We start from the raw sequence: 23,338 nt of genomic DNA, 5'->3' as shown, positions 1-23,338 counted from the left end.
AAAATTTAGACAGACTGTAAATTATGTTCCTCTGAAACATCAAGAGAAGGAGTAGAAAATGAGTTGGTACAACACCAGCAACTTCATCACGCGAGACATTTGGACCAGCAGTTAGCCCGATGTCAGTCAGTAGTTTAACAGCTTAGTAGATCTAGTAACTCCAAGCCGTGCTACATGCTACATGCTAAAGAGTTTCTGGGCTAACACACCAGCGATGCTACATGCTAAACATGAATAAAGTCTGACTGATGCTCATTAACAGCGAGCTCGGTCCCTCGAAGTGGTGTCGGTGCATCTCTGATATTTACTGATCATTTGTGATTTGCTTCGTATTTCAATGTCAAAAGTTCCAAAGATATGGAGACTCTTCATCAGTCATGTTCTTATTTCACTGCTGTGGTAATCTTAAGTCATGAGTGCACCATGAGAAAGCTTCTTTTTTTATATCTATGTAAATTGACGTGGCATGTTTCCTACTATCTGAAGCTGAAGGGTTATCTTCTAAAGACAATGGTTTCATAAACGGATGGTTTCTTTTCTTCAGTTTGAAGGAGCTACGAGCTTTTCCCAGGAATCAATGCAAGCTGCAAAGTTTTCTGTCCTCCACGACTGCCAAAGCGTACGTGGCGGCCCTGCTGCAGGAGACTCCGATGCTCTCTGAGGTAACGACAGACTGCTAATTGAGTCTTCTTCAGTTGATGATGATAGACCGTGACAATGGACCACAATTTCACTGAAAAGTCAAAGTGGAGAGGAGATGGTGAACAAAGACTCAGGAGATAGGCAGAGTTCAATGCAAATAGTTTATTCTCACAAAGACAATAAACCCGACTGACTTTATGCATCTCACATCCTCTTTATGTCATATTCTCTCCCTAACCTTCCAAGGTCGGGCACACAATGTTCCCACCTTTCCAAAAGAGGACAATTCCAGGTGTAATAGTGTCTTCCCAGCTACATAATCCATTCTAATCTAAACTTATTGTTAACATCAGTACTTCCAGCAATGTTGACCTTTCCTTTTTTTATAAATACCTCATTACTTGTATTTGTAATAGATTAAACATAATCCTTTTGAAATAGCATTAAAAACAATATGTCTTTATTTGAACTTTGATTTTATTACCTAATTCTGTCAAGCCATTATATGAAGACAGAAAAATGTCTTCTAAACCCTTCAGTGGGTTTTGAGCCATAGTGACCATAGTGTCTGAACTTTGCAGGTCGGCACAAACGCTCACCTTGTTGTTCTGGGTAAGGAAGAAGGCTCTGGGCTTGGTTTCAGTATTGCTGGTGGAATCGACCTTGAGCAGAAGGAAATAACTGTAAGTACAATGTTCAGGCATTAAAGTATCGGCTGATGATGAATAAATGATTTTGAGATTTCACCTTTGTGTGCAGGTTCATCGGGTCTTCACGAAAGGTGCGGCCAGCCTGGAAGGCACAATTCACAGGGGCGACGGCATTCTGTCCATAAATGGCACCAGTCTGGAGGGAAAGACCCACGGTGAAGCCGTGTCCTGCCTTCATCAAGCCAGACTGTCCAAGCAAGCCTTAGTAGTCATTCGGAGAGAGGAGGAGACTGAACTGGGCAACTCTGAAAAACAAAACGCTGTCGGCCAACAAAACAGTCTGTCGTCTGCCAGAAAGAAGCCTCTGGAAGCTGCCGCTGGTGAGGCTGATGCTTATGTCTGAGGAAGACGATGTAAAAACCTTGTTGAACTCACAGAAACAGTCTTCTGACGCACTTTGACATAATTATTAATTAGTATTTCTCCTGAAGCACTGGATTAAATCATTTTAATTCCAGTGTTCATTATGTGTAAATTTTATTAGTAACATTAGAATGTTCCAGAAGCGAGTCCTAAAACTTGGTAGATCTTGGCTTTGATGCCTAAAACAAAGTTCATTATTCACATAGACTCTCAATTCAATTTTATTTGTAAAACATCAAATACAACACCGTCAGAAGACACATGCACTGAGAAAAACCAACTCCTGATGAGCAAGCAGAGGAAACGGTGGAAAGGAAAAACCTCTGATTGTCTTTGTGGTTGAACTGTTCTGCAGTGGTGGAGGTGAATCCTGACGGTGTTCTAATGGTGGAACTTCACAAGACTTCTGCCGGCCTGGGTTTCAGTCTGGAAGGCGGGAAATCGTCCAGTCAGGGAGACCGGCCTCTCATTGTGAAACGCATCTTCAAAGGTGACTTGTTTTTGTCTAATGAAGTACAAGTGAGTACGGAGCCCCGGAGTGGCCACGAGATTGTAGTTCGTTCCCTCACGTTATCAACGTGAGGGAACGACTTATTATCTCGTTCCATCGCGTTATATTTGTATATATTGTTATCGCCTCCATCTTCGTCTTATTTGCTGTCATGGACACTTTGAGATGAAATGATACGGAGCACATTAGATATTGGTGTTTTCTAACTAAAGCATGTGAAATACAGACGTGTTAAACTCACCTTGATCCTAAAAGAGAGGATCTTATCCTCAGCAGCTCTGAATCACGTATTCCCTCTTTACCATACATAAATGAACTTGGGGCTTATTTTTCAACATTTCAGCATTACAGAGTGAATTTCTGCTCCTTTGACTTTATTTCTGGACGTGTCTGAATCAAAAGCTTCAACATGGAGGAATGGAGGTGTAGAATGATAGAACGCTGCTCTACAGCTGTTTCCATAGCAACCTACATAAACACACGCTGGTCGACAATAAAGGTTCTTTATCACATGAAGCCATTAAAAGGCTCCTTTTAATGCTAAGAACTCCAGCTTTCATTTATAGGACTCTGTACTTTGTGTGTTTTGTAGTTACTGATGAACCAAGAGTATCGCTCCATTATCAAGAAGTACTGTGGTTTAGAACATAGTGGAGCGTCTCATAGCGGAGCGCCCCCTGCAGCCTCATACTGACCTCAGCCTGTGGTCATAACGCCATACAACACCTGGACGTGAAGTTAGTTACAATAATATTACGATGAATGGAAAACTGCTTGTTGAATTCTACATCTGACGCAGCTGACTTTGTGTGACAACGCAGGTGAACTGCAGCACGACGAGTACTGATATACAGGTACTTCTCAAAAAATTAGCATATTGTGATAAAGTTCATTATTTTCCATAATGTAATGATAAAAATTAGACTTTCATATATTTTAGATTCATTACACACAACTGAAGTAGTTCAAGCCTTTTATTGATTTAATATTGATGATTTTGGCAAAAAAGTAAAGAAAAACCAAAAATCCCCATCTCAAAAAATTAGCATATCATGAAAAGGTACTCTAAATGAGATATTAACCTAATCATCTGGAGCACCACACCCACCCTTGAATCAAAGAATTAACTCTAAACACCTGCAAAAGATTCCTGAGGCTTTTAAAACCTCTCAGCTGTTTCATTACTCAAAACCGCAATCATGGGTAAGACTGCCGACCTGACTGCTGTCCAGAAGGCCATCATTGACACCCTCAAGCAAGAGGGTAAGACACAAAAAGACATTTCTGAGCGAATAGGCTGTTCCCAGAGTGCTGTATCAAGCCACCTCAGTGGGAAGTCTGTGGGAAGAGAAAAGTGTGGCAGAAAACGCTGCACAACCAGTAGAGGTGACCGGACCCTGAGGAAGATTGTGGAGAAGGACCGATTCCAGACCTTGGGGGACCTGCGGAAGCAGTGGACTGAGTCTGGAGTGGAAACATCCAGAGCCACCGTGCACAGGCGTGTGCAGGAAATGGGCTACAGGTGCCGCATTCCCCAGGTCAAGCCACTTTTGAACAAGAAACAGCGGCAGAAGCGCCTGACCTGGGCTACAGAGAAGCAGCACTGGACTGTTGCTCAGTGGTCCAAAGTACTTTTTTCGGATGAAAGCAAATTTTGCATGTCATTCGGAAATAAAGGTTCCAGAGTCTGGAGGAAGACTGGGGAGAAGGACATGCCAAAATGCCTGAAGTCCAGTGTCAAGTACCCACAGTCAGTGATGGTCTGGGGTGCCATGTCAGCTGCTGGTGTTGGTCCACTTTGTTTTATCAAGGGCAGGGTCAATGCAGCTAGCTATCAGGAGATTTTTTAGCACTTCATGCTTCCATCTGCTGAAAAGCTTTATGGAGATGAAGATTTCCTTTTTCAGCATGACCTGGCACCTGCTTACAGTGCCAAAACCACTGGCAAATGGTTTACTGACCATGGTATTACTGTGCTCTATTGGCCCGCCAACTCTCCTGACCTGAACCCCATTGAGAATATGTGGGATATTGTGAAGAGGAAGTTGAGAGACACCAGACCAACACTGTGGATGAGCTTAAGGCCGCTATCAAAGCATCCTGGGCCTCCAGAACACCTGAGCAGTGCCACCGGCTGATTGACTCCATGCCACGCCGCATTGAAGCAGTCATTTCTGCAAAAGGATTCCCGACCAAGTATTGAATGCATAACTGAACATAATTATTTGAAGGTTGACTTTTTTTTGTATTAAAAACACTTTTCTTTTATTGGTCAGATGAAATATGCTAATTTTTTGAGATGGGGATTTTTGGTTTTTCTTTACTTTTTTGCCAAAATCATCTATATTAAATCAATAAAAGGCTTGAACTACTTCAGTTTTGTGTAATGAATCTAAAATATATGAAAGTCTAATTTTTATCATTACATTATGGAAAATAATGAACTTTATCATAATATGCTAATTTTTTGAGAAGTACCTGTACAAGTATTTATTAAATGTCATACAGGCTGATTTACTCCATACGCAGACGATATCTGTATCTGTCCTTGTCCCATCCTAACTGCTTGGGCCTGTTGAAGCATGATGCTCAAGTAGGAAGCACTACAGTACTTACAGTTGTGCTCATAAGTTTACATACTCTGGAAGAATTTATGATTTCTTGGCCATTCTTCAGAGAATATGAATGATAACACAAAAGCCTTTCTTCCACTCATGATTAATGGTTGGGTGAAGCTAACAAGCAAACAACTGTGTTTACGCTTTTTGAATCAAACTGACTAAAGAAAGTACCCAAATGACCCTGATCAAAAGTTATGTATTTTTTAAATCATGTTTGCTATTCCAAGAGTTTATTATCGTAGATGAGAACAATATTAGGTTTTGGTTCCAGTAAAGTAAAATTGCCTCATTTAAGCACATTAAATGTCAGCATTTATCTTTTCTTGTGTTTCAGCTCAGAATATCTGCAGCTGACCCAAGTCTGGAATATCAGCCAACTGTAGTCAGTAAAGTTGAATCCAATCTAAGTACGTAAGAAAAAAGACCGTTGTAACAGGCTTCAAGTGGAGAATCTGAGTTAGTTTTCACAATCTTTTTAGTAGTTTTTTTATTTTGACAATTACATATAATTATATTGAACAATTTTAGCTCAGTTTCTTTGCAATCGGAAATTTGTGTGTTTGTTTTCTCCTGAGTTCCATCCATCCATCCATCCATCCATCCATCCATCCATAAGTTGATGAGGCTTTCTTTCCTTTTCTCTCTCTCTCTCTCTCTCTCTCTCTCTCTCTCTCTCTCTCTCTCTCTCTCTCTCTCTCTCTCTCTCACGGCTTCTCCTCCAGGTGGCGCTGCAGAGCTGTCTGAACTTATTGAAGTGGGTGACGAGGTGCTGTCTGTCAACGGCTGTTCTCTGGAGGGCCTGATGCACCACGATGCCTGGAAGATTCTCAAAGCCTCTAGTGAAGGGCCCAACCGCCTCCTCGTACGCAAGCTGAGTAAGAAGCTGCCTGCAGGGAGCGAAACGCTGCCAAGAACTTGAAAGCTCTGCTGTGAAGGAGCCCTGCACTGGAGGGGAGGAGCGAGGACCAAGGAGGACAAGACCTTACAACTGTTGATTTATGGACTTTGACATTTTGTGCTTGGTCTGTTTCTATGTTTCTGCTGGGTCGGTCGGATTGGACAGACGACTATTATGGTGTACCATGATGAATTTATTTGAATCAGAAGTGCCGTTTGTTTACATTAAATCTTCTTTGGAACATTAAAAACAACAACATGGGTGTGATTTATTTCTTTACGTCTGTGTTTTCAGCAATTACGTTCGTGGTGCACCGATACCAGTATGGAGTTGGATACTGCACGCAGTACTCTTCTTCCCACAGTCCAAAAACACTTTTTAACCTAATTAAGGTGAAACTCCTCCTGCTTTGTGAGGTATCCTCTCTTCAGCCAGCTCCAGCTTCTGGGATTTAATCTTCAATCTTCAATCTTCAATGAGTTAGAACCTCGATCATGTAAAGAACTTTGAGATCGCTGCAGCGGCAACAACAACAACAAAGTTTAATTCACTACTCATATTTTGGGTTTGGAACATATCCCACTGTTTTCCAACAACTAAATCTAAAGTGGATTATACCTGAGTGTAAGGTTTTTGGGTTATTTGATTTGATTTGATTTAAAAAAATGTATTTTGAACATGTAAAAAAAAAATTAAACGACAAAAAAACAAAACAAAACTGAACATCTAATTACATAAACAATTTACAAAGGTCGACCCCATATGTGCCCGTGTTTTTCACATGCACGAAAAGGAGTAGGAAGAAGATGTACTCATTCAATCCTAACTCTTATTCTTTCCATTCTGTGGCAAAGAATTATAAAACTTTTTTTTCCTCCTGTTTTCCAGTCTCAACATCACCGTCCAATAAAGTGCAGCGTGTTGGTCTGTCTGTGTGTCCAGACTCCCTGGATACCAGCAGAAGCTTTGTCTCATCATTTAAGAGCTTCAGCTCTGTGTGTGTGTGTGTGTGTGTGTGTGTGTGTGTGTGTGTGTGTGTGTGTGTGTGTGTGTGTGTGTGTGTGTGTGTGTGTGTGTGTGTGTGTGTGTGTGTGTGTGTGTGTGTGTGTGTGTGTGTGTGTGTGTGTGTGTGTGTGTGTGTGTGTGTGTGTGTGTGTGTGTGTGTGTGTGTGTGTGTGTGTGTGTGTGTGTGTGTGTGTGTGTGTGTGTGTACGTACTCCCTGCTTTCTTTGGTGTGAACAGAACTGCTGGCAGTGTGTCGACCAGCTCAGATCATGTTTGCCACCGTTCTGTTTGGAGGTGAGTTTCTTTAATCCTGCTGGTGAAGTTTGACAGCCAGCGTTGACCACCAGAGGATCGTGCAACAATTCTATGCACTCTCTACTTTATTTTACAAATATCTTTTTGTTTGTGCAGACGGACAGATGGAAATTGTGAATCTCAACTGTAAGCTGATAAACTTCGTCCATCACTTAAAGGAGCGGTGCGGCCTGGACTTCAGAGGTACTGAACATCTGGTAACACTGCTGGAAGTATTTTGTACTTGTGTTCTCTGTTTCTTACTTAAACTTGACCGGACTGTCAAATCGTTTTTTTACTCCACAAGATATCAATCCAGTGTAAGAAGACGCTTTCATGAAGTGTTGAAAAAACAAGTGTTAGAGGTCAGAAAAGGTTGGGCAGAACTGGTTCACACTTACAATAAAAAATTAATTATCTCCCAACTTCATTGAAAAAGTTATTATGTTGTGAACAAGCTGAGGGCCTGTTTACACGGCAACGCTTTCAAGCGAAAAGACAGAACTTCCGTCATGTTTCTGGGGTTTGCTCACACAACAATGGTGATTGGAGCCAATGAAAATGCAACTTCTTACAAAGTGGAACTTTTCAGAAACACTCGGACTCCGTTTAGTGTGAATGAGGAAAAAATTTCTGAAAAAGTGCTGCTGTGCATGTCCACCACAGCCGTAGTGACTAGCAGTTCTGCACATGCTCAGTAGACTGACAAGAACAACAATGGTTTCCTCCAGTGTCATGACTTCCAGGCCAGATTCTCCTGGACTTGGTACTTTTATTTTGACAGTCACCGTAATATCGATCAAACTTTGTCGTCTGTCCCTGTGAATGTTTGCGTTCTCCCATTATTAACATTTATAGCTTTAAAGCTCTGCTGCATGTGTGTGTGGTTTCATTACAAAAACAACCAACCGCTAGTGGCCCAACATGAAACTACATCACTTTCATGGTTTCTGCCGTTTGCCATGTAAACCAACATAGTTTTGAAAATGTTGCAGCCTAAGCATGAAATTTTTCTGAAACAAAAACACAAAACGAGGCCCTTTCCCCTGAAGCGTGGTGTAAACGGGGCCTTGGGGTGGGATCATTACCAGCGCTGATAAATCTACAGTTGACACGTTTCTTTGCTGATTACTGAAGAAAGAAATAGAAGGTTGTTAGAAAAAAAACTAAAAACGTGTCTTTTCTAATGTCAGTGTATTTAAAACTGTGTTAATGTGACTCCACTGTGAGAAATGAGCTGAGCTTCAGAACGTCGGCCAGACTGACGACCGATTCAATAACTTCAGCTGAAGTTACATGTTACCTGATATATTAATAGTACATAAATATCTAGTAACTGCATTTCTTGTAAATAATTTTTTCCAGGTTTTGTGCAGTTTGTGTATCAAAAATGGATAAAGTGGAGCAAGTTGTTATGTTATTGACTTTATTACATTCTAAATGGCCCAAATGGTGAAACTACAGGTAATTACTAGTTTATTGGTTGTTACGTGGGGCCATCTTTGTAAGAAACATGGATTTTCTGGGTGAATATGTGGAACTTTCTTTGTTATTGCCTGCAGTGTTGAGCGATTTGTGCTCCCAGGTGTTAACATGCAACTTATCATCAGCATGATGTGTGCAGATTCTGCTTATCGCACTCAGAGCGTGAATAATACACATCAAACTCTTTGCTGACTGTGTGTTCCACTGATATCTTTTGGTGGAGGCTGTGTGATAGTGTGTGGAGGCATCTCTCTCTCTCTAGAAGTCCAGACCCATCAAACACTTGTAGGATCAGCTTAGAATCGGGCTCTGCAACTTTTAGGACCAAAAAAGCCACTTTTGTGACTTTCCGCTGAGTCGGCTTTAACCGGAGCAGCAAAACACATTTAACCTTTAAAACAAGGTGAACGCAGCTTCTAAACTTTCATAGTTTTGATACACGTACTCCATTTATCAAATTCCAATTATAATTCAGAATAGTAAACATGACATTTAACCTGTTTTTGTTCCTGATTTTAGCAGTTGTAATTCTTTTTCAGCATTCTTTTTCCAGACAATTTTGATATCTTAGCAGTTTTAAACATTCTGGGGTTTTTTCAGGAGTTTTGGAAGTTTGTTTCCCCCATTTGGAACTTTTTCCTTCTCGAAATTTGACTCTTTTTCATTTTTTTAAATTGCTATTTCATACTTTATACTACTATAGTTTATGCCCCATTTCTTATCTATTTTTCCTCATTTTATTTTACTAGTACTCTTTTTAGCCAAGAGTTAAGAGTCCTTTTGAAAACCTCTCTTGTGTGTAAATAGAATAAAGCTAAGTTAAATGTTTATTGAGGTATTCTTGCAGGGGTGGGGAACCCTGGTCCTCAAGAGCCGCAGCCCTGCATGTTTTCCATGTCTCCCTGCTCAAACACACCTGAGTTATCATGATGAAACGCTGCAGAAAGCTTGATAACGAGCCAATAATTGCTGTCAGCTGTGTTGATGCGAGGACACATTGAAAACGTGCAGGACTTCGGCTCTTGAGGACCAGGGTTCCCCACCCCTGCTTTAGTGGATGCTGCACTCCAGAGCAGACCTCTGGCTCACAGGGAACCACAGTGACCAAACAACCAGGTTAAAAAGGACGTTTAGTCCAGTTTGTCACACATCAGCTTTGCTCCTCATCCCACAAATACATTTCTCTTCACAATTGATATAACAGGCAAAGAAACCCTCTTGGTGATATTAATGTTTTGCAGAATTGACTTTGACTTACGGCCTCCACACTGGCCCTGTTTCCCTGTGTGTTGACTGATGGTGTGTCCCTGCTGTAGAGTGTGTGGATGTGATGGGCAGCAGCGGCAAGGTGATGAATCTGGAGGAGAAGCAGCACAGCTGGGCTCCGGCCAGCAGCGTCCTGGTGGAGCGGCAGTACTACGTCCTGCTGCGAGTGTGCCGTGAGCGTCTCCATCCATCAACAAGACCTCACAGAAACAAAAGCTGCGATCAGAAACACATTTTCCAAACTTAATCAGCTCAACTCAACAGAGGAGGATTGGGCTGTAAGCCAGGTTGTATTTTAAAAGGTGCATATGGGTCCTTCCTGGTTTGTGGTTATTGGAACCCTAGACACATAATGTGGTATCATCTGTGTTAAAGGAGTCTTTTAATAACTCAATGTACAGTTCACAATTCCCTTATATTCTAAAATACAACCAGACTTAATCAATTCAAATAAGTAAATCAATATCATTGCAGGAAGGCTGTCCTCTCGCCTCTGCTCAAATGAAGTTATTATTCTACTACTACTCTTTATTTATGTAGCACTTTTCACACATGAAAATCACAAAGTGCTTGAAAATAGGACAAAACAAAGCAGACTGCTTCACAATACAGTTTTTTTATTCAAGCATGAAATAAGAAAACTGGCATTATTGTAGGTATGTACTGACATGTACGTCTAACAGGCTTTTCCCACTGGAGCTGAGCCGTCATCATGATGTTTTCAATGGCTTGGGTTTGGAACACATCAGCATTTGACTAATATCACATTACAACTGATCAGCATTTGGCTATTATCACATTACAACTCGAGTTGAAATCACATGAGATCCAGATCTTTCCTCGTCTTTGCATTTTACAAGTTCTCCACCATTTTTGCTAAATTTTCAACACGATCAAATGGCTGTAAGTCCTTGAAGTGGCAGGATGGACCGCTGGACAATGCCTTGTACTGAGTGTTCACTAAATACCTTATGGAGGTGTTTCAATGGAGCTGACAGGGTAGAGACTCCCTATTGAGCCACATTTTAATATGAAGCCATCATAGTCCACTGGCAGCCGTCTAAATGAGAGAATGAGAGATCTAATTCGGATTGAATGAATCTTCACCTCTTTTCTTCCCCTCAGGCGATGGTGATACTGAGAGTCCCCAATATATCTCCCTCCTGAACAACTGCAGCCAGAGTCATCCCGAGCTAACAGGTGAAGAAGTGGACAGGTTTAAACTGAAGGGGCAGACAACCTCACAAGGGCTCTCTGATGCCCACTGGTGGCCAACACTCTAACTGCAGGTGCACCACATGAATATCGCTGACCGATCGGGATCATTTGGTTTGTCGCTGTTTGTCTTGTTACAGAGCTGCTGAGGAAACTGTCAAACCCTGACAAAGAGCCGGAGGGAAAACGACGAAGAGGGAGGAAAAGGATGAGCAAAAATCATCAAAAATAAAAACAAAGGAAATGGAACAGATTCTGTGATCACTGATTTCTTAACCCTTTATGGGGAATTAATTGAAATTCCTACAAAGTTTAACCCTATAGTGAGAAAGAAAACGTGTCAAGGCCTCAAGACAATAAGATAGGTGTAGGCAGGTCTCAATTTTATACAAGAAACTCTTTTGAACAGCATTAAACAATTTTCTACAAATTTCTACGTTCGAATGAAATTGGGATAAAAGATTGTCGACACATTTTCATTACCTCTGTAATACTATTTTGTTTCTTTGTAGAAAAGTACCTGTTACAGGACATTTCACTACTTTTATGTATCCATGTCAAATCACATTTCTGATGTAACAGGTTTTAGTTCAGGGGCCACATTTAAGGTTGAGTAGGTCGGAACAGTAAACTTCTGCCATAATAGCGTGTAAATGTAAACTTGTGTATTTGAGCAGAGTGTATGTGTATCTGTATTCGTTTGTATTAGAAAAGAAAAGGACCGACAATAGAGTTGGACCTCTTCTTCAAGCCAAGTCCAGTAAAATGTCAAACTCTTATATTAGAAAAACATTCTTTTTGGAGTACAAATGTGTTGGAAGTACATCTGAAAAATCATTCAAACGGTCATAACTTTATCAGCAAGCTAGAAAAGTTAGTGTGTTACATTGACAATCAGAGCAAACATGGACAGACAGACATTGGAGAAGTGGGAGGACACATCAGACCAACCAATGACGAGCTGCTCTTTCACAACCACTGCACATTATGTAAGAGTGAGAGTGAAGAAAGCAGAGACTGTGAGCTCTGCTGCTGCTGTGAAGCTGTAAACCACCAAAACACTCTGCAGGAATGTCGGCGTGTGAGTTTGAATCGCTGGAGAAAAGCCTGGAGTCTCATCTGCCTGAGGCCGAGCTGAGGGAGGTCAAACGCATCCTGTTCGGGAAGGAGACACAGTGAGTGCAGTAGATTAAACAATCGAAACTCTTATCTGAGTCTGCACTTCAGCTTATATATATGTATCATCAGGTTTATGCGTAACTGCAGGAATCGTTTGCCCTTTGTGTAGACTTACAGGTTCACTGTTGCCAGGCTGTGTATTGTCTGGCTTGGGCTGTGTCTCGGTAGATATCTTACTAAGCAGTCATTTCAAGCAGAAAGTTACAGGACCTGCAAAGGACCTGGCCTGACAAAGATCATCCTGCAAGTCCAGAGTGAGGGCAATGACTACATGAGAAAACACTACTCTTGAAGTTGTTTCTGTGCTCAGTTTAATGTATGTTAATGTGTGCATGACCAGACTTGTGCACCCCTTTGGGCTTTTGTGTCCTGAAAGTCCACTTGCAGGCTGGGTACTCTCTCTCTGCAAGGCAGCAAGTCTCCACTGAGGGCACGTGTAAGGTCACAGACTCCTGTTGTAGGTACCAACTTCATCTTCACTGAGCTGGAGGTTTATTTATAGATAGGTGCAATACATCGCAGTATGCACTCACACACACAAAATCAACTACATACAAACACGTCAAATGCAGTACAGACACAGATCTCTACAGACACGGGTCAGTTAGTCACAGCAGTCCCATCGTAGTTTCCTTGCTGGTAAATAATTGCTTTGCTGACTGGACTTCGTTCAGTTGGACAGGAATGCAGGGGACCACACACACACACACACACACACACACACACACACACACACACACACACACACACACACACACACACACACACACACACACACACACACACACACACACACACACACAGACACACACACACGAGCACATAGATTTTTAATACAATTAAAAAATATATATATTTGTCATTCTTCATAACTAAGAGCAGAGTTATGAAAAAAAAGTCCTTTTCATCCATTTAAAGTATTTCTGGATGATTTGCTGGAGGAATTTCTGAATCAAATTCTGTGTGAAGTAGTAATCCTCACTTGTCTTCTAGGACGTTGGACCTGCCGGCCTGTGCAGTGGAAGCAGCTGCTGAGCGTGACTTTGAGCTGAAGGGTCACCGGTTCGATGCCATACAGGAACAGCTCCGGCCCCCCCGGAGGATCCGGGTGGGCCTCGTCCAGAACCACATCGTGCTGCCCACTGATGCTCCCATCCTGGACCAGGTCAGGATCGGGCCAGGAAGTTAAAATGGAACTTATAGTTCTTCCTTGATGTGTGTTTGTGTCGACGGTAACCAGATAGGATCACTTCCAGCTGCTCGCTGTGAAAATTAACTCTTAGAAGTTTATAACATTTACAAAACACTCTTATGATCAAGCCTTTCCTTTTGCAGGACACCAGTACTGATCAGAGCAACACTTCAAGACTGTGAATTATTTTACAACTCTTGAAAAAAATAAAAAATAAAATAAATAACTACAGTTTTTGAAATACCAGATTTTTGGATCGGTTTTTTCCAACAGATTTTTTTGTTCTTGCATATAAAACAAGAATTTGTTGATTTATTTTTTTCTTTTCAATTTAACAACACCTGTGTGTTGAAATTCTTTGTTTTTAAATATTTCAATACCAGCCCAATATAAGGTTATCGTTACCACTACAAATATTCAGTCAAACTTTGGTTATTGACCTTATTTTGCACCTGTAAGTTATTGAAAACCAGTTTAACTTCCCCATAAAAACCATTATGAAGCCCCGACTCTCAAACTTAGGCCTGTTAGAGCTCGATATGTGACAACGACCCAAATTGTTATAAAACATAATGTACTCAAAGCCAAAATGTAATCACTGGTGGATAATGTATGAAGATTTAATAAGAATTTTAATTTGATCTTAATATGTTTAATGCATATAAATTATTTTGTACTGATGAGTGGAGAAATCCATTACAGGTTATAGGGAACAGAAGAATATAAATGACTAATACCATAAACTGAATATATCTATACGTATAAACAAATAGTCCAAACCTTTAGAACTCATTCTTTCATTGTTATTCAAAATTAAAGCAGCCCAACTCTAAACCATAGATCACTGACTCACTTAATGAAGTATTCACATTATTACAATATCAGGGGGAAAATATTGTCTTGTTACATTATTAACCAGTTATTACATTTTGGGTTTATTACATTACATTTTAGAACAGTTCTGGTCGTTGATCTACATCGGGCTCTAACAAGGTCTTTTGAACCTTTTGGCTCTATTTTTTTGCACGAGATTAATAATTCAGCGGTTCTGTTTAAGACCTGATTTGTTAAAAAGGTGAGCAGCTTGAAGAAGAAGTATAAACCTCACAAGCACATTTTAATATGAAATCAATCAAGTTGTTCAGAAGCTGAGGGACAGGAGACTCCACATTGCTTGTGAGAGTCCGTGCAGTGAACGAATATGTTCAATCATTGTTTGCAGTAAAGTTCTTTCCGCTCCTCTGACAGGTCAACGCCATGCACAGCAGGGTGGGTGAGATAGTGGAGGTCGCAGCCATGTGTGGTGTGAACATCATCTGCTTCCAGGAGACCTGGAGTAAGTGTGGTCATCAGCCACGTCCACAAACGAGACGAGTCCATGAGTAAAACACACGGTTCTTCCTCTGTGGTTCCTCTCAGCGATGCCGTTTGCTTTCTGCACCCGTGAGAAAGACCCGTGGACGGAGTTTGCAGAGTGGGCCGAGGAAGGAAACACCACGCGGTTCTGCCAGGAGGTGAGGCCTTCTGCTGGTTTCACCTCACGGGATACTGTGCAGAACTGAAGCTTGGTGGTTTGTGTCGACAGCTGGCCAAGAAGTACAACATGGTGGTGATTTCTCCCATCCTGGAGAGGGAGGAGCTGCACGGCACGCTGTGGAACACAGCCGTGGTCATTTCCAACTCTGGCACTGTGCTGGGGAAGAGCAGGAAGAACCACATTCCCAGAGTCGGAGACTTCAACGAGGTCAGTGGGGAAAAGATGAATTCATTTGGTTTCCATCAGAAGTACATGAGTATTCAGGAAAGAGGTGGAGAAGATGTGCGTTCACTGCGTTCCAATCTTCACAGTCTACATATTACATGGAGGGCGATACCGGCCACACCGTGTTCCAGACGCAGTTTGGGAAGGTGGCCGTGAACATCTGCTACGGACGCCATCATCCTCTCAACTGGTTCATGTTCAGCCTGAACGGAGCCGAGATCATCTTCAACCCGGCCGCCACCGTGGGGAACCTCAGGTGGGAAGCAGATGGTCACTGCAGTCACTGGAACGTTCTTCCTGACACAACCTGAGCCCTTAAAGGTCAGGGGTCAGAATGTCTGTCCTTCAGTCCTGAGCTCAACATTAGGAGGTCAGCATGACAGTGACACGTGGAGAGAGAGGAAGTCCTCATTTCCTTCATCTTTAAACAATAAGTCCTGATTTGTCTTCAGTTCTCTCAGCTTGTGACCCGTCTCTTTCAACTGATTCTCGGTATATAAATTATTTTTATAATGTCCAGTATTTTTATGTCATTTGCAAACTAGTTCTGGCTGTCAGACAGACGTCCAGATTACGGCCTGGACGGACGGACAGACGTGTTTTGGACGTTGCTTGCTCAGTGGGATGTTTTTATGACTATATCCCAACTTTTAACTGAAATATTACAAGATTAAGTTCTGTTGTTTGTTGCACATAGTGACAATAAAGGCATTAATTCAACACTAGTTAGTTAAAAAGTGTTTAAGACACTTTCTTTATTTTTATTTCTATAAAAAGAAGAAAAATATTGTCAACATAACAAAAATGCAGTGATTCGGTAAATATGACTTAATGGATCTTAGATTACTAAACGGCCATCATTGGCCTTGTTGATGGTCTGTAATCTTCTTCTCTTCTTCCAGCGAGCCCATGTGGCCGATCGAGGCCAGAAACGCAGCGATAGCCAACCACTGCTTCACGTGTGCCATCAACCGCGTCGGAACGGTGAGTCCACCGAAAGACATGTGTCTGATCACTGATCACATAAAAGAAACAATAATCAGGCAATGAAGATGTGTTGAATGTATTCATGTGAAACGTCTCTGAAAGCTCGGAATGAATTCATGTTAGTTGGTTGTTATGAATCTTGTTGCAATAAACTGGAACTCAATGACTTGGTTCTTTATAAAAATGTGAGACTGTGGAGACACAGGAACAGGAACGCAGCATGAGAGTGTGAAAGCCACAATTCTCTACAGTGAGACACTTTTTATTTATCTTTGGTCCACAAAAATCAGACAGTAAAAGTGAGAGCTCACCTCTAAAACTAATAACACCAAAACTTGCAGATGAAGGCAGAAATCCTGAGTTATTCTTTCTCTCAGAGTTCAATTTAAACATTTAATAAATCAGCATGTTACCATCTCCATAGTTATAATGGAGATCAGATGGGAGTGTGTCCACTCAGGAGCGTCACACACTCATCCTCTAAAAACGAGGAAACGTTTTAACACCTTGTTCCTGGTTCAGGAGGAACAGAATGCCTCACACATGAATGTTTTTCTCTTATTATTCACACTTGGAAGAAACTATTAGAACTTCATAGCTTTAGTATTTTGCTCACCATCACAGCTGTCTTTGAAATGTTGATCTCTCATTGTTAAAGCTGGTTTAAACCTGTGATGATTTCCTCACTTCTGTGAGACGCTTTGGGTTGTTATGTGCTGGAATCATTCTAAAACATTGCTTCCTGCAGGAGCACTTCAAGAGTGAATTCACGTCTGGCGACGGAAAGAAAGGTAAGAGGTTATTCACTCATGAGCTCATCTAAATCTGGATTAGTTAAGTTATTTGTTAGGATTACCTGGAGGTTGCCGAGAGGTCAACTGTCCCTGCATTGTCCTTTAAAGACTATAAAATGAAATACACATTTCCTATTTTTATCTCATGTTTGTGGCCTTCTCTGTTTATTGATCTCTTTATCTGGCAAATAGTTGTCAATTTCTTTTGTTTCCTATGTCAGCTCAAATTGGTGGATAAGCTTCTTCCAAGCATTACTATACTGGAGATACATCAAGAAACCAGGTCACCCTTGGATGTGTTTCTTTAAATCCGATGTGTTCGTCACCATAAGCAGAGCTCTGTTTGGTGTGAGTTTGGCTTCATGGTTTCCTCTGCAGCTCATCATGACTTTGGACATTTCTACGGGTCGAGTTACGTGGCGGCTCCTGACGGCAGCCGCACGCCGGGCCTCTCCAGGACCCGGGACGGGCTCCTGGTGGTCCAGATGGATCTCAACCTGAACCGACAAGTCAGCGACAAGTGGAGCTTCAAGGTACACTGACGTTTGTACTTCAATTTATGCTTCCTGATCGGATTAATTCTCAACAATTACAAGGAGGAAAGAGAAAAGGAGCACCTGTTTCCCAGCAGAATCCCCCCTCTGGGGGAATGTACGAAGGAAAAGACTGGAGTCGATGCTAATGGGACTTGTTTGCTGTGCAGATGACCGGGCGCTACGCCGAGTACGCAGAGGAGCTGACAGACGCCGTGAGACACGACTTCAAACCCAAAATAGTCAAAGAGTAACAGACGATCCACGGTCATCAATTCTCCTTTTGCAAGGCACTCACTGCAACACCTAGTGGTACAAAGTGGTATTACAAGACTCTTTGAGCCCGGAGCTTGATGATTAGTGTTGTTAGATTTCTCTGCTATTTAGATTATTTTTCACAAAAAATGTTCCAAGCCGTACCTGTGAGCTTGATCGACGTCAGTGTTTTGGTGTAATGTTGATGAGGTTGTCACTTTCTTTGCAGTCAGTAACTTTATTGGAGGAAGTTGTAAGATTTGTGTTAGATTTGTTAACATACTGGCAGTAAATAAACAAAGTACACTGAATTATCGATTTGTAATTTTCATTAGAAAAACAAACAGCACCCTCTAGTGGCCCAACATAAAAACATTTTTCCATGGAAATGTAGTTTTCTGAACAATAACGATGGGTTTTTACTTGAATCCTTGTCGCCTGAACAGGACCTTAGGTGGTAATAACATAATTCCATAAATAAACCACAGTAACCAGAACAGTTTCTCTGGTGTGACCACACTCTTTGTTTCAAGTTTCCATAACTCAGGGTGCAGACCTCTTCACACTCTTGTAGAAGAGGAGAAAAACTGTAGAGAGGCTCTGTTCAAATGTTTTATTCACAACATACACTTTACTAATACACATGTGCATTCCAAAGTGACCAAGTACAACCGCTCTGAAACTACATTCTGCTTTTACAAAGGATTTCATTCTGGAGGTTTGAGCTGAGTGAGGCGTTCCTAATATTCACTAGTAGAAACACGTCCAGTTCGATCTACACGCAGAATATTCACAATATAGCTACTTCATTAAAACCTCACGAGCCAAACGGGTGAAGACTCCCTTTATAAAGGCAGATCTGCTGCCCTGGATCACATTAGAAATCCACAAGTGTGCCTGATAAAGTGGCTGGTGAGGGCACAGGAGATACAGTTCTATGTTCAATACAAAATACAGGTTCAGCTATTTTAAAAACTTTCTTTTCAAGTTGAAGCACAGCCAGAAAGAAATGACATTTCATTATACTCAAAAATAAAAAATTTAATTTAAATAACAATTCTGCCTGCTATGAAAAGTGTAGTGCAAAAAGATAATACCAAATTAAACATGAGGAAATCACTGCGACCACGACACGACTCACCCGACTCGTTTCCACCAGGAAAAGCAAAAGTGTTGAACTGTTCATGTGCTTCTGGCGGAAAGATAGAACTCCGTAGATTCACTACGGAGAGTTGCATTGAAATGTCACTTAATTACCTGAGTCTCTCGAAACCCCACTGCTTCCTGTATTCCCTGTTGAGGGAATCCTCCGGAGCTGAAAACATGACGGTTTCTTCCCTAAACAAAGTAAAAGGCAGGTGGAGGCGATGCTGACGACACAGACCAGCAGCCACGTGCTCGTCCAGGAATCCCATCCGCCCTGAATCACATGCAGTGTTTCATCCTGATCCCTGTTTCCACACATTTCATCCAGGTTCCTCTCCTCGGCCCACGAGCCTCCACAGTCCATAAAATTCAACCGAGAACAAATATAAAGTCCACTTGAACAATCTGCTCATTAAAAAGAAATGTCCTTCCAAGTCGTAGCGTCGGCGTACATTTCTACATAAATGTGAAAGAACTGTGCAGCACCGCCGGGACGCCCCGACGGGTTTCCCTGTGTGTGTGTGGGGGGGTCCGTGACAGCAGGGTGGGGCGGGGCATAAGAGAGAGACGACCTGCAGCATGAGGATGTTACTAAAGGGACCGAATACGAATCCACCGACTGTCCATCAACTCTCCTTAAAGACCAACAGGATGTCCTCGTCTGTCCCGTAGCTCCGCCGAGCCTCCTCGAAGTTCCCCACGCTGGTGCAGCACACCCCTGAGCACGAACACACACACACACACACACACACACACACACACACACACACACACACACACACACACACACACACACACACACACACACACACACACACACACACACACACACACACACACACACACACACACACACACACACACACACACACGTATGTGACTTTAATCTAAAATGAATTATTCAACAACTTATGAGCCTCGAGGGAGATTCTGTCATTCTGACCGCCATCACTCCTTTTTCAAAAGCTCTACATGGATCATATGTGCAGCCAGGCCATGTGGTCAGTCAACCAAGGATGACTATATCCACTATTTAAAGTCTAATGCATATATACTATAGGATGACGTAACAAGATAATGAGATGCATTTACTTCAACGTGTCATTTTAAGGGTATTAACCCTTTGAGCATGCAAGTGAACATATTGGGTTTATTACTTCTTGAGTTGTAGAATGTGTAGCATATGTGAGTTCTATAATGTAAAAATAGGAAATGGTATTTAAAGTAGCGTCGTATGAAGGGTTACAAGACTTCTAAATGGATGCAGTTCGTGCTCAGGACATATCGAGTACTCACGGTCTGAGTAGGCGGGGTTGTTGTAGAAGATGCAGCCGGTGCTCCGGTTGAAGCCGCACACGACCACAAAGTGGCCCTGGTACTCCGGCTTCCTGCAGAAGCACTTCTGGCCCACAGGCAGGAAGCAGCAGTATTTGACGGGGAGCGAACAGAGCTCACAGGTCAGGACCACGGCGTTAACTAGAACGATGGCCACGTGACCCTGCTCCAGGTGGGACTGGATTTCCTGAACTGTCACCGAACTGCAGGGGGAAAACACACCCCACACACACACTAGTAGATCGACTCTGGAAGAGGTGAAAGTTGTCTATCGATTAATGATTAACTCACCATTTACTCACCACCACACCTTTGCTCTCCGCTTTTAGGAAGAGCTCGTTCACTCGGTCTTCTTCTGTGTCAAAATGCTTCTTATAGAAGGACTGCAAGCAACAGTGAAAGATCAGAGATGTGATCACAAGCACACAGCTTTCAATCCGGTGAGACAATCTAAAACTTTCAGCCACAGCGGGAAGTTTGCTGTGTGCAGACTGTTGGTTTTGGATAAAGAGGACTTAGTGCCAATGTGGAGGATCTCCGTTTTATTGCCGTTTAATTTAAAGAAGTTGAGGGTGAACCAGGTTTTTTTTTCTTCAGAAATGTAATCAGTGAGGGAGGTGGGTGTGAGGGTTTACTGGTGAGGTAGAGCTGGGTCTCATCCGCGTAACAATGGAAATGTATGTTAAATTTGCTGAAGATATGACAGAGGTGATGGAGGTAAATGGTGAAGAGGGGGGACCCCGGGACAGAGCCCTGGGGTACACCGGTGGCAGGGGAGAAAGGGATGGATTCACAGAATTTAATTTGAGTGAATTGAGTGAGAGAATAACACGTCCTAAACACGCAGAGGAATGGAGTCCTCGCCGTTCTGGCATTTATGTGTTTGGAGAGAAATCCCAAAAATAGGAGGAGGAGGTGAATATGGACCCGTGGCGAGGAAAGAGGCCAACTTGGGATGATAATCTTGCAAAGGGAACATGAAGCAAGTACTTTTTAGCATCTACTAGCATTTTAGGTTAACATTTACTGTTATGGTCTTTCATTTTCCAACAAAATACTACATGTAAACATAACAAAGTCGTCGCTGCAGCAGTCACCATCACCCCAAATATCTGACACGGTCTGAATTCAATCACAGGTTGTCTTTGGTGACAAGACCAAAGATTTCGCTCAGATTCTCCAACGATTGTTGTCTTTAGTCTGGGACAGACAGAGATCACAGTGTGTAGGGGTCTTCAGTGAGAGCTCACCTGATTTTTAAAGCCTTTATCTACGCCCAGAGTCTGCGTGCAGAAGCAGTGTTTGATTCCTAGATGACTCATGAGGTAGGCCAGGTCAATAGTCCACACGCTCTCTGTGAGCTTCAGATCCCAGCACGCTCTCTGAAACTCCTCATCACCGACGGGGTGGACGTACCTGCAAAATCAGACACAAAGTCAATCCCTGAAGGACAACAATAGCCCGATCATGCTACGCTGCCAACAAATAAATACAGAAAAGGTTGGGAAAAGTTGCTTTAATCTACCACATACTCTGTCAGGTTTTTAACATCACATTTACACCACAACCGGATGGACATTTAAAGAGGTACTAGGTAGTTTAGTGTTAAAATGCAGCTTTGACATAACTTTGAAGTAGTTGTACTTGTGAAAAGTCCAAGAGGACGAGGATCTGAAGTCTCAGAGGAGAAAACAGACACAAGCCACAACAGAAATACACAAATAGAAATGAGAGCAACACCTTAAGCAGAGGACAGCACAACACACATAACAGCAAAATACAAAATGACCCCAAAGAGAAACAAACTGACAGATAGGGGTTGACCACTAAAAAATAGAAGTTCTTCAACTTGACAACGTCCTTTCAGCAACTTGTTTTCATCTGAGAGTTTTACTTTCAGCTTCAGGGCGTTGGGATCTAGTTTCATATACTTTGACACAGTATTGAGAACATAGATGTTTTCAGGACACCTAAGATGATCTCTCCCACCGCTTCAACGATTTCAACGTTGACAGAATCTAAATACTTTACGGTGCACTTACTTGAGGACCATCCTGGAGCAGGCTAAGCCACAGTCCCAGTGGTACAGCTGCCGGATCACAGGCACGTTCAGCAGGACGGCATCCTCTGAGAAGAGTCCACAAGTTAAAGTCCAAACATCCCCGAGCTACTCACTACACATGATCAGCACACTCACCTGTCATTCTGTTGTGTGATCTTTATTTGAGGCGGATGGTAGCTAACTCTTCACGAGCTGGTTATCGCTGTTTACCACCCTGGTTGAGGGGTTTTGGTTTCCTCATCGATACGAAGTTAAAGAAAAGTAGCCTCCAAGCAGCTAGTTCTGGTTAGCCTCCAGGCTAACTGTGTTTACTAGTCTGTCAGCACGTCCGCTGTTTATCCGGAGAGACCAAATCCACAGCACGTGCAAGAACTAAGGCATACAGTTATCGTCTAGAAAATAAGATGATAAAAATAAGAGAGAAAGGTCATTTTTAGCGAGTTCTTAGGGGCACTCGCTTGTCCCGAGAGGCTCCTCTTCAGGTGTTGTTTGTTAGCTCTGAGACGCTGCTTTTGTTGTCGTTACAAAGTTACTCCGCCGCCCTGCGGTGAGGAGGAGGCACTGCAGCGCGTGCAACAGTTCACACCAACGATCATGCTCCACGGTCCTAATTCAGTCTGTGCATGTTTATTGCAGTAGCGGCTGGTGATACATTTCTTAGGTGGGCCTCTTCATTATTCAATTTCAGCCAAAGTTAACTTATTTCAAATACAGCGCGTTTATAAACCACATTACAACATTCTTGCTTTGACAGAGGCGCCCAGTGATGACATATTATAGTTATTTTAAACAGCTAGTGAATAGAGAGCCCTTGTTAAGATGACTCCTTTATTAACTAACTTGTAAACAAATACAAGCAGAAGCTTCATTAGTCCCTTTTAAAAAGTTAACGTGTTTTGGGGCTGGTTTGCTTGAAATGACAGTTAGTCTGAGTTTAGAGGAAACAAAAGGATTATCAGGTATATTTTCAAACAACACATCAATTTTACACGTCATTTTAGAATGCTTTGAAGGAAACCTCAAAAAAGAATTGCAAAATAAACTGTGCTTTTGATAAGCTCTTTAGTCATTAATAAATATCAA

General features: G+C 42.1%; 4 protein-coding genes across 4 annotated transcripts in view; 3 read left to right on the top strand and 1 right to left on the bottom strand.

Annotated features, from left to right (window-relative positions):
• The window catches only part of pdzd2 (PDZ domain containing 2), a 51,364-nt gene extending 45,374 nt beyond the window's left edge, over positions 1-5,990 (top strand). Inside the window, exons 22-26 of the mRNA XM_080467576.1 lie at positions 545-662; positions 1,224-1,325; positions 1,402-1,672; positions 2,071-2,205; positions 5,570-5,990. Coding sequence (XP_080323702.1) covers positions 545-662; positions 1,224-1,325; positions 1,402-1,672; positions 2,071-2,205; positions 5,570-5,766 — 823 coding nt within the window. The 3' untranslated portion in view covers positions 5,767-5,990. The remainder of the gene's footprint in view (positions 1-544; positions 663-1,223; positions 1,326-1,401; positions 1,673-2,070; positions 2,206-5,569) is intronic.
• Positions 5,991-7,019: 1,029 nt separating this feature from the next.
• On the top strand, positions 7,020-11,242 carry c8h22orf15 (chromosome 8 C22orf15 homolog; the record flags this gene model as incomplete). The annotated part of the gene is made up of 5 exons (XM_080467461.1): positions 7,020-7,044; positions 7,162-7,248; positions 9,846-9,968; positions 10,921-10,995; positions 11,151-11,242. The coding sequence occupies 5 exons, from the start codon at positions 7,020-7,022 to the stop codon at positions 11,240-11,242; spliced, it is 402 nt and encodes a 133-aa protein (XP_080323587.1).
• Positions 11,243-11,992: 750 nt separating this feature from the next.
• upb1 (ureidopropionase, beta) lies at positions 11,993-18,483 on the top strand. Its single transcript, XM_080467017.1, has 10 exons — positions 11,993-12,185; positions 13,183-13,354; positions 14,630-14,717; positions 14,801-14,895; positions 14,967-15,125; positions 15,230-15,399; positions 16,046-16,127; positions 16,879-16,921; positions 17,303-17,457; positions 17,628-18,483. The coding sequence occupies exons 1-10, from the start codon at positions 12,082-12,084 to the stop codon at positions 17,709-17,711; spliced, it is 1,152 nt and encodes a 383-aa protein (XP_080323143.1). The 5' UTR covers positions 11,993-12,081; the 3' UTR covers positions 17,712-18,483.
• gucd1 (guanylyl cyclase domain containing 1) lies at positions 17,938-22,775 on the bottom strand. The gene is made up of 6 exons (XM_080467018.1): positions 22,391-22,775; positions 22,236-22,320; positions 21,444-21,609; positions 20,485-20,576; positions 20,155-20,396; positions 17,938-19,576 (listed from the first exon to the last, which is right to left on the bottom strand). Exons 1-6 carry the CDS (start codon positions 22,395-22,397, stop codon positions 19,485-19,487), a joined length of 684 nt encoding a protein of 227 aa, XP_080323144.1. The 5' UTR covers positions 22,398-22,775; the 3' UTR covers positions 17,938-19,484.
• Positions 22,776-23,338: the final 563 nt, after the last annotated feature.

This window comes from Lipophrys pholis (assembly GCF_963383615.2).
Source record: "Lipophrys pholis genome assembly, chromosome: 7".
Lineage (NCBI taxonomy): Eukaryota > Metazoa > Chordata > Actinopteri > Blenniiformes > Blenniidae > Lipophrys > Lipophrys pholis.
The sequence above is the reverse complement of the archived record's forward strand: the minus strand, read 5'-3'. Positions and strand labels throughout refer to the sequence as shown.